The sequence below is a fragment of the Anopheles merus genome, chromosome 2R, assembly GCF_017562075.2.
Source record: "Anopheles merus strain MAF chromosome 2R, AmerM5.1, whole genome shotgun sequence".
Classification (NCBI taxonomy): Eukaryota; Metazoa; Arthropoda; class Insecta; order Diptera; family Culicidae; genus Anopheles; species Anopheles merus.
Window position 1 is genome coordinate 3,735,024 of NC_054082.1, and position 10,329 is coordinate 3,745,352.

Below are 10,329 nucleotides of genomic sequence, written 5' to 3' on the forward strand. Positions count from 1 at the left end.
TCCCAAGGGTGTGAGTCAATATTTTAAATCTATTTTATTCCTTTTTGGTGAGACATTTATCACAACTCAATTTGAATAATTTATTTCCAATCGACGAACAGAGTGGAAGGCATTAAGTTTTGGGTTACTTTTCCCACTGTTGGTGCTGACCACAAGAGCCCCTTCGTTGCTCGCTGTGTTCTCAACCGTGCGAAATGTTAAACGCAACTTGAAACGAACTCCACTGTCCGCCCCATTCCGTTCCGGCCCAGCACTCACCCAGCAAAAGCTTACACAAATCACACACCGGAAGGTTAACGAGTGGGTACAAACCGGTGGCACGCGTTCTGTGGCACCTATTCAGCATCGCGATCACTATCTTGCTGCGGCGATAATACAAACGAGACTTGTAGTCGTTCGAAAATAAAAAAAAAACACCGGAGGGTTCATCGGAATGATCTCAATCAGATAAGCAAAGTGTAACAAAGTAGCTTCCCGTGGTGTGTCGTGCTTTTTTTGTCGTCTGAATGTTCCCACTCAACTTTTTTTCACGACTTAATAGCCGATGCTAAAACTGATACGTAAACAAAAACCACCGACTGGCTGAGAAGCGCTCGGAGATTCCCGTTTAGTGGTAAATTGAGACACGCGAGCGGAAAAGTTTCAAGTAACACACCAGCACCGACCGAACCAGACCGAAAGCCACCGGAACCCGACGGTCCGACGTAATGAAACACCGCGCGCAAAAGGGTGTACCTGTCGCGCGGAAGCGTGTCGAGAACTCGCGCCAGACAGTATGGCACCGCGTCGCGCTAACCGCGACGGCAAAACAATACTCCCATTAGAGATGGCTGTGTGAGATCGACTGGTGGAAAACCCCTGCAGTGTGGAGAAGTGTTTGCACCGTAAAGTCACATATGCTTTGCCAACAACAGCACAAACAAACAAAAAAACCCCGATTAGTCAATCAGCGGTCAATCATGATGTCACACACCATAGCAGTTGGGTGGTATGTGCCTGTGAGGCGGCGCAATGCCCGGTGGCAAGATGTTTTGCCCTTTTTTGCGTTCCGCTCTGGTGCATCGTTTAACTCAGGCGGGCGCAATCAAGGCATACCCGCGTGGGCTTCTTTCTTCCGAGGGCGGCACAACGGGTGCAGTTGCGGTGCCAGCGTCATACCAAACATTATTATGATTATTGCTGCACCTCTTCTAGCCCGATCTTCCATCGATCGTTTGCGCACCGATCGCCGGACACGTGAGAATTTTAATTATTCCTTTGCTCGTCTTGCTTGGAGCGCCTCGTTGCGTGTGTGTGTGTGAGCTGGTGCCTTAAATGGGCTGCGCCACGGTGGAATGTTCCTTGTTCGATTGGATATCCTGTTCCTGCTTGCTTGCTTTATTGCATTTACCCTGCTCGTCTCGGGGAAGAGGTTCGTTTATTTTTTGCTGATTTCATTCAACTCATTTCTGACTCAGTCGGGCAAATCGGTGCAGGTAGGCAGCGGGGCATATAGGGGTTTATCGTGAGAAAGGCATCGATAATTGACGAGCTTTGAATGCGGGTCACTGTATCGATCCTTGTGGTCGTTGTGGAAATTCAATTCTTGCTGAACTTTATAATTACCGCTCGACATCCTTGAGACGTTGGGGGGGGGGGGGGAGACTTTCATTTTTTGTCGTTGTTGTCGATAACTGTAGCTAAAGTACGTTCGTCATGACATGCACTAGTGAAGTAGGGATCTTTTGAACAAAACAAAAACTTAAAAATGATTGACTTTAACCAACTGTACTAACTCCACAGTTACTCGAAGGATGCAGTACCGTTCCATAACACACACTCACACACCCCTTAGCATGACCAAGCAAAACGTGTGCTTTTATCAATGCTTCCTGAGGCTTAGCAGCTAACGGGTGTTTTGCTTGCCACTCGGATCAGTTCCTCCATATCCGCCAGCTCCACCATCCAACAGTGGACGCCTGAGTCACTGGGTGAGAATTTTAATTGAACCCAGGAAAAAGGTTCCGATACGGAGATACGGGGACGGTGCGCTCTACATACAGTCCTCCGCAAGTCCCACAGTAGCTAGGACTAGGGTTGAAGTGTTATCTGACGAGGGGTTAGAAGGTACGCAACAAAGGCTTTTGTTACTGGGGCACTTGAACCGAAAGTGCTTCCGGGTGCGTGGAATTGGGTTCTTTATTGGGAACAGTGCCGTGCAAGAATGAGTCAAGCATAGCAAAGGGTCTTACGGGTGTGGATATTCCAATAATAATTTCAGGTACATAACTCTCATCAATAAAGTTTAGAATAAAGACTTATCCAATTCCCTGTTTTGTACCGTTCGTTCACAGATGTCCCAACAACGCCGCTGTCCCAGTCACCGCCGAGCGCTTCCTGCAGTCCGTTCGCGAACGGTAACTTCTTCGGCTCGGGCCAGGTGTTCTTCCCCCGCACTCCGGCCAATACCGCCAACGGGCGTAATGGTGCGCGAGTGTTCTTCCAGCAGACACCGAACCCGGGCCCGCAGTACACTCCGGTGGGCAACTCCCAGTCTCAGCAACAGCCACCGCCCGGGTCCGCAAACAGTCATTCCAGCAGCAGTGGAGTAAGCAGCTCCGTCGATACGCCATCGTGCTCGTCCGGCACGCCGCACTAGTAAGTGTTTTTTTGGTTCCAATATCCGACGATCAGCCGTTAATGTACAACTTCTTATGCACAGCCATCAGGGACAGCTTCAGCCGATCCAGTTCGACTGGCACGACGATGGAGATTCGAGCGAGTCGGAAGCGTCCACATCGCAGGCCACTTCCTCGTCCGGCTGCAGTCCGCACTGTCTCGGGATGGATGGCAGTGGACCGAGCAGCTCGTTCAGTACGCCATCTTCGTCCACCGTCATGAGTCCGTCCTCGTCCGGTGGTACGCTCTATGCTGCCGTGCCGCCCCATCTCGACTACATGGCCGGCCGGGAGCAGCTGCAGGAGTTCCCGGGCAAGATCCCGCAGCGTAAACGCAAATCGCGCACACCAAAGCCGAAGAAACCGGGAGTAAGTAAACGAATTCATTGATTAGTTGTAGTGTTGTAACTTTTTTTGGTTTCTTGAGATTCAGGATTTCAAAATAAGCCATAAGTCATCACATTTGCATCAAGAAAATCTTTCGTCAAGTAATGCTGGACTATCGAGCAATCATAACAAACGTTAACTCCAATATCCCAATGGGTCGTTCGTGCACTGTTTAAGCGGGCGAGAAGAGCAAGAAACTCTGCACCCGTTTTTGCTTCTCCACAGCCAGCGGCAAACACTTCTCCCCAGTGCTACCGCCCATCATTATGCTATTATGTGCGCTACCCCACGGACAGAGCAGCAGCCTTCATCAGCGGCGTTGTGCTCCAGTTGTTTTTCCCCCCCCCCCCCCCCCCCGTCTTTCCATCCGCTTGCTCTCTTGAGCAATTACTTAACATGTCCCTTCGAACCTGGGCGTCGATGATGGTTTCGTTTATAATTAGCTGTCCAGTAGCAAGCACCGCCACTACCACCCGCCCCTCGTCTGCACCGTACACCATCATCGCGTCGTCTTGATATCCCGGCTGCGCGTAAACAAGCGCACCCGGGAGAAGAAGATGCACTTTGTGTTTACGTTTCCAGCTTCTGCAGAGGGCAGAGTGATGGGCCAAGCGTCCTGCTGCGTTATGATCGATGCTGCCCCATTGATGTGTATGTGTGTACATAGCCTTTTGTGTTTGGTGCGCTGCCTTATTTTTCATGCCCTTCTCTCACGCCATGCGGAATGCTTTATTTTCGTAAATAAACAATTGTCCGTCGCCCCGTCCCGTAAATCGTCGTCCCGGGCTGGTGCAAACTGTGCCTACGAGTGTCTGCTGCCTTACACCATTTTTAACGCGGCATCGGGCGGCTGAGGATTTAGCTTGGATTGATGGATGAAGCCAATCTCATAATGACGTTCTTTCAATTGCGGATGGCAGTGGGCTGTTTTTGTGCTGCACTGTTCATTCTCAAACGCATCTTTCACTGCAAGTGATCACGCAAATCAGCAGAAGGCAACCAAATAAAGCGACTTGTTTTTTTGTGTCCGGGATTTGCCTCCATTTGGCAGCGAACGAACCGGGCAGCCGGTCACAAAACGGGAAAACGATCACGACTCAACCGAATGATCATGGCGGGGTGCGATCATAACCGCGAGGGCGGAGGGCGAGCAAACATTACCGCGCTGACCCAGCTTCACAGCAGGGGAGCGAAAATCTGTGTGTTGTTTATTTGATCGAGCGCGAAGGGGCGTGTGCGCGTGTGTTTATTGTTCTGCGGGCTGCTGCCGCTCGCGCACCCGCCCGGAACAAGACCGCACGTGTGTGTGCATTGCTCGCTGCTCGGGTAATTCGGGTCCGGTTCACTTTCCCCAGGGCGATACGTGTAAGCAACTCGGTGTGCGACCCGGAGTGTGGGGTGTTATGATTTTCCATCGCCGCACACACACACTCACACGCGCAGCAGGCCGGCTACTGATTACGCTCGCGCGATGAGCGATATACTGTGGGAAATTGAACGATTTGTTAGGGATGCGCTTCTTAATCGCGCACTACAAACAAACGGAGAGGGAACAAAACGATGGCATTGAAATGGATGCAGTTTGGTCGGTGAAAATTGTGCCGGGAGGTCGCGTTCGTTGACCCATTCGGCTTTGAAGGCGGAGACCATGCGCCTCCATCTATTGTTTGTGTGTGTTTCTGCTGCCCAGTCGCGCCCTGCCCAGTGGGCTGTGGATGGGACTGTTTAGGAAAACTGCTTCCAGATGATCATAAGTGATCGTAACGCTTGGCCACGCAGCACAAACAAAAGGTCTGATAGACCTGGACGATGGCAGCAATGAAGGGGTTTCGAAGGGAAATTTTGTGTTTATTTATTTATATTTAGTTGGAGAGTAATTCCTTACAGATTTTTAGGCTGTTTAAGTGATGTGATAGACATGTGATATTAGTTTTGTAGCTAGGCCTGGACTTCAAATTACAACATGTGCAGAATTGAAAGGGCGTAAACGAAGTTCTACACCACGTTTAGGATGGAAATGTCTCCATAACAATTCAAAATCTAATAAAATCGCGTACACGTACACATATCGAACAAGAAAGTTACTATGAGGATGCTCAACCGTTATGACTTCCCCTCGGTGTGATCCACTTTTCTCTCTATTCAATAGCTCGCCACGTTACCCCATCGAAAAAATGAAAAGAATGGTAAATAATAACGCAGGTTAACGTCGCAAAGCATTGCATCCCGCGAGTCGATTACGAGCGGATGCACCATAGAGCAATGATCAGCTTGTACTGCAATCGCACGCAATCAAATCACGTCCCCAATCGGGCACGTGTCGTGCCGTGAGTGCATTAGAGAGCGCAACCGTTCTGTGCGTGAGCAAAATAGATCACTGCCGCCTCCCGGTGGGCGGAGGGGAAAAGCTTCAGAAGCAAATCGGAAGCGGGACAGCTCGCGAGCGCCCGATAAGAACGGCTAAATAATTGCCTACAAATCGGCGTTCGCTTGCTGCCGTGCTGCGTGCGGTTAGCGGTGCTGGATATAGGTTACGTGGTGTCGATATCACGTTCTGCATTGGTGCAGCGGTGCAGTCTGCTCCCCACCCCTCGTTGATTCTCCCCATTGCGGCAAGACCTATTAACGAGGGTTAAATTACTGATAATACTCGGCTTGCTAGAGTCATCCAACGGCGCTGGTGGTGCACCAGAGTGGCGAGCGAATCCTTTCCCGACCCTTGGACGTAGACGGCGATGCACAGTGTCGTGTGACCCACTTCTCGGGTGTGTGGTTGTGCGTCTACAACATACAACATCAACCACAAACGTCGTGGTCAGCGAAAAGCCCCGAAGGTCCACGCAACTGGTGTGATGATCGTTTCTAAGAAAGTATTTCCCATCGAAAGCTTCGTACCGTCAGAATGCATATGAAGAGGGATGGTAGGTTGTAATTAAAATGAGAGTGCTCGATGCAGCCAGAACGCGGGTAAGGGAACTGTAGATGACCTCGTTCGTGGTATGATTGATCGTTTGCGTTGCACGGAGGACATGGCACGTGCAGAGGTGTTGGGATTGGGATCATTGATGTGGTGTGATTAGAAGCATTAATTGATGTTTTTGTCTCGTTGCGCAAAAAGAGCTTACCTTTAGGGTAGATCTCATTACAATACTGACGTCTAACTCTCGTTTTTGCTACTCTTTTCAGTTTCTGGAGCAACCATTAATGTGGCAGATGGCGGTTACCGCGGCGCTCATTGTGCTCGGCTGTGGATATCTGGCGGCAAGGTGAACCGACGGCAGCAAACGCTTGTCCCAAGTTAGCTCACAGAGCCGTTGGACAAGACAAACCAGCAAGGGAGCAGGACCCTTAACTCCACACCATATCCCCATCCCATCCCCGACTGGAGCGCTGGATTTCTGGAATTGAAGCAAAAGTGTCATTTCTGTGTGCCGAAAGATGTGTCCCAGGCTGAGCGAAGAAAGAGAAAAGCAAAAACTCGTTGGTTTAGAACTTACACCGTGATAAAAAAAAGATATAAGAATAACGAAGCGCAAATCGAAGAATCAGTGTGTGGAGGAAGCGAAAGGAAAAACTCATATTGGTCTCAACTTGCAAACGTGCGAGTAATTTCACCAAATAGCGTTAGGGAACAGTTTCTCTCCTGTCCGATAAGTGCCACACTTTTCCAAATGTGCCTGTTGCACACGCAAGATCCGAAGAACTCGGCAAAGTAAGAGGAAAGCGAAGCTTGAAAAGACCCAACCCGGACTATATGTTTGACATTCTCTGTACATCCCGATCTCGAGCCGAGTGCAGTCCCGATCGATCGAAGACGATCCTTCACGCGTTCATTGTTGCATTTTAAAGCTGTTTGCCTTTTTTTTGTTTACAAGCACCGTGCGATAGGACAGGACACTGAAGGCGCAACTTTTCTACCCTGCAAAAGGGATCTTACGAAGGAGCAGAAACACTTACCAGCTGATTTACAGCTTACCAGGATAGCGTTAGGCAATTTCTATTTTCGGGAACTAGTGCATAGCGAACCATACATAAGTAAGGTGGCGGCAAACCGACGATGTGTAGTGTGTAATATTAAAGTTAAGACCGTGTTGCGTGTAAGCTTAGTAGCAGTATTACAGACAGACGAAGGACGCGCCCCGGGGCCGTTAAGCTTTTTTAAAAAAAAATGATTTTTTATCCCAGATTTCGTGCAACGATGCATTTCAAACTACGCGCGTTTCGGTAGCGCTTAAGGAACGTGGTGCGCGGCCATCGAGTTTCGTTTTAACACTTCCGTTTTAACCCAATAACATTACGTTCGATCTCTTTGTTGTACATGTTTATACCTCCCTCGGAACGAAAGCTTTTCCTCAAAGTTAATCGAATCTGTTTCTCTCTTTCCATTTCTGCCATTTTGCAACCACCCGACAAGCGAGTGTGGGTTAGGTTTAGAAGTAGGAAATGCTTGTATTGTATCTCAGCCGGGGAGTATATACTTGTATCCAGTATCAATTTTTTTTTTTTTTTGGTTTAGCTTGATTCAAATGATGATCTTCACGTAGAATATAGAATGATTTTACCGGCGTTTTTTACAACAATCTAGCTAAAGTTATTTTAACGTTTATTTCCACCCTTACATGGGATTTCGTCCGATTCAACTCAGTTGTAAAACACACCACAACGGTTTATCAAATCGAAAGCCATACATTTTAGGCTCCATAGTCCAGGGCATCGTGTTGCAGTTATCGGAATGACTTACAAGAAATTGTAAAAGTGTCCTGCGGACTTGAGATAAATCGGAAAACCCTGTAAGACAGCATTTGCCATTGGGAGAGTCGAATCGAAATGAGACAAGGTAGCAGAAGCAATAATGGTTTACCAGGTATCCATTGAATAGGCAGCAGCATTTTTCAGTGTATTTAGCAAAGGAGAGGATGATAACTGTGCGTTTAATGAGAAAAGGTAAAAACGCACTGAAGAATATATCTTCCTCAAACCATCTTGTACATGAAAAAATCATCCACCGGATGGCGATAAATCGTGAAGCAACAGTGCCAACGCGTGAGGACGTGAGAGAAAAGCATGCAGCAGCATTCAGCTGCTGTAGATAGAAATTTAGCATAATTTGGTACAATTAAGTGCTTTTGGATCAATTCGCCCGATGCATGGCCACATTCGGACGCACAACTCCATGTGCCTTCAGGAATGTTGATGTTTCTGTTCTTTTTTTATATATCTTACATTTAAGGCATTCTATAAGCTAAGTGTGATTCGAAAGACAGTGAGAGGGTAAATAGCTACAAGATATGAAGCGCTCGAAGTATAGTTAAATTCGTTACAAGGAGGAATGTTACTGTTGTAATTCGTTATCAGACACAGCAATCAAATCAAAAAGCCCGTAGCGCAAAAAAGCTACATAAAGAGAGAGAGAGAGAGAGAGAGAGAGAGAGAGAGAGAGATAGAGAGAGAGAGAGAGAGAGAGAGAGAGAAGAAAGATGCAGCTCACAGTGTGATTCAATCCAACCCGCGCACAATACAGCACTGCTGCGAGTGAGCTTATCAGAGCTGCTTATGAGAACGAAGAGGAAACCAATCCTTTATTCCAAATATTTGCAAAAAAGAAATTGTCACTGTGTTAGGTGCCCAAAGATTTTTACTTTTGTTTCGCCGATAATTGCTAAAGTGTTTCTCCTTTCCTTCCATCTTGTCTGTACAACAAGCGCCTTAACGTGCCTTCAATTCTTATGTTCAATGCACCTTTTCGTTCTGTTTGTATTCCGCTGCTACCGTATGCAATAGATGAGGAGACAAAACTAGCAAACTAAAGAAGATGATGTTGTTACATGGGCGGAAAACAAAGACAGGATTGATCTCAGTATCGGCACTCGAATCAGTTTGTTTGTATATCGGTTTACCGAGCTCGTTTGAGGTAGAATAATTTGGCGCCATTTATTTTGTTTACGCGAGGATACCGAATCCATCACAACACACGCAACGCACAGCATGTGGCAATGAGAAGAAAATTTAAATTAATAAGCAAAGCATACGGCAAACGAATACTAGAGGTAGACGGGTTCGTTCGAAACGGAACCGTTGTCGGTGATTATTAAATAATTTACCTCTGGGGAACGCTTTTCCGAACGCATTTGGCTTCTCCCAGGAAGAACGCAACATTTTGAAGCGATAGATACGCAGGCCTTAAAAAACCCGCCCCGCTTGAACTACTTCGAGATGAGAAGCAGGTCATTTGTGTTTTGCTAAGGTTAGCTTAGCTTTCGACGATCGGAACATACATGTGTGTTGAACAGGTTTGCAGATAGAGTGCATTCTGGAAACACGTGCAGTAGTAGCATCGGCGGTACTGATACGGCCACCCCAAAACCGGGGATCTGTCGTTGATTGGAGTGTTTAATTCTTTTTGATGTTGTGCTTTTGGCGTACGGAAGGGGCTGTGATGTAGATGTTTGATCTCATTTTATTATTTTTGTTTGCAGAAGGAGGGAAGAGCTTATCGGAAGAGGATTTATAAAAGAACGAGTAAAATTTCATCGAGTAAGGTTTCTAGGGAAGTAAAAAAGCATATCAGGCGTTTATAGCTCCAGCGAACGTTGTACTGAAGAGGAAACTTTGTGAAAGACACGACCGCACCTCACCACGATCATTCTAGCGATGCTACTAGAGATGACCCAAAAGATAGCCACGATGATTTTGGACGATATTTTTGTTCTATTTTGCAATTCTTGTTGTTCTAAAACTGAGACCTTATGACATTTTTTTGCTGCAAAAATGTTGCCAAAAATGATCGTGGGATATCTAGAGGGGCCGGTTCAGAAACCACCTGCGAAAGAGAAGGAACGTCAAACGGAGCTCAGATGCGCAACGCTGCTAGGCATTTTACATTTCTTACGTATATATGTATTTTTTTTTTTTTTGTTTTATTTGTTTCATTTTTAAGACATTACATGATAGAACATTTTAGAACATATCGAACATGCCGATTTGTGCATTTTTAGTAGTATAGATAAAGTGCTTTTTCGTGCGTCGGTCAGTTATCTGGATCGAGGCAACTGTTGTTGGCTGATGGCGGTGTAGTAAAACCCCGAGCAAACGCGACGGGACTTCGATTAGACCAATATGTACCGATAAATACGCATTGTCACGCATTATATAGTTGTTGGAAACTGTATCTCTCTTGTATGATCGCCAATAAACATGAGATAAAGCAAAAGTAGAAGGTGTATGGGAAGCTAACTTTAATTTAATTAGGATTATTGAGACATGGATCTATGTTATCCAAGAGGAA

General features: G+C 46.9%; 1 protein-coding gene across 1 annotated transcript in view; it reads left to right on the forward strand.

Moving 5' to 3' along the window:
• LOC121589924 (cell death protein hid) overlaps nt 1-8,509 on the forward strand; it is a 54,185-nt gene extending 45,676 nt beyond the window's left edge. The window contains exons 2-4 of the mRNA XM_041909194.1: nt 2,334-2,637; nt 2,702-3,026; nt 6,231-8,509. Of these exons, the coding sequence (XP_041765128.1) occupies nt 2,334-2,637; nt 2,702-3,026; nt 6,231-6,314 (713 nt within the window). The 3' untranslated portion in view covers nt 6,315-8,509. The remainder of the gene's footprint in view (nt 1-2,333; nt 2,638-2,701; nt 3,027-6,230) is intronic.
• The last annotated feature ends 1,820 nt before the right edge of the window (nt 8,510-10,329 follow it).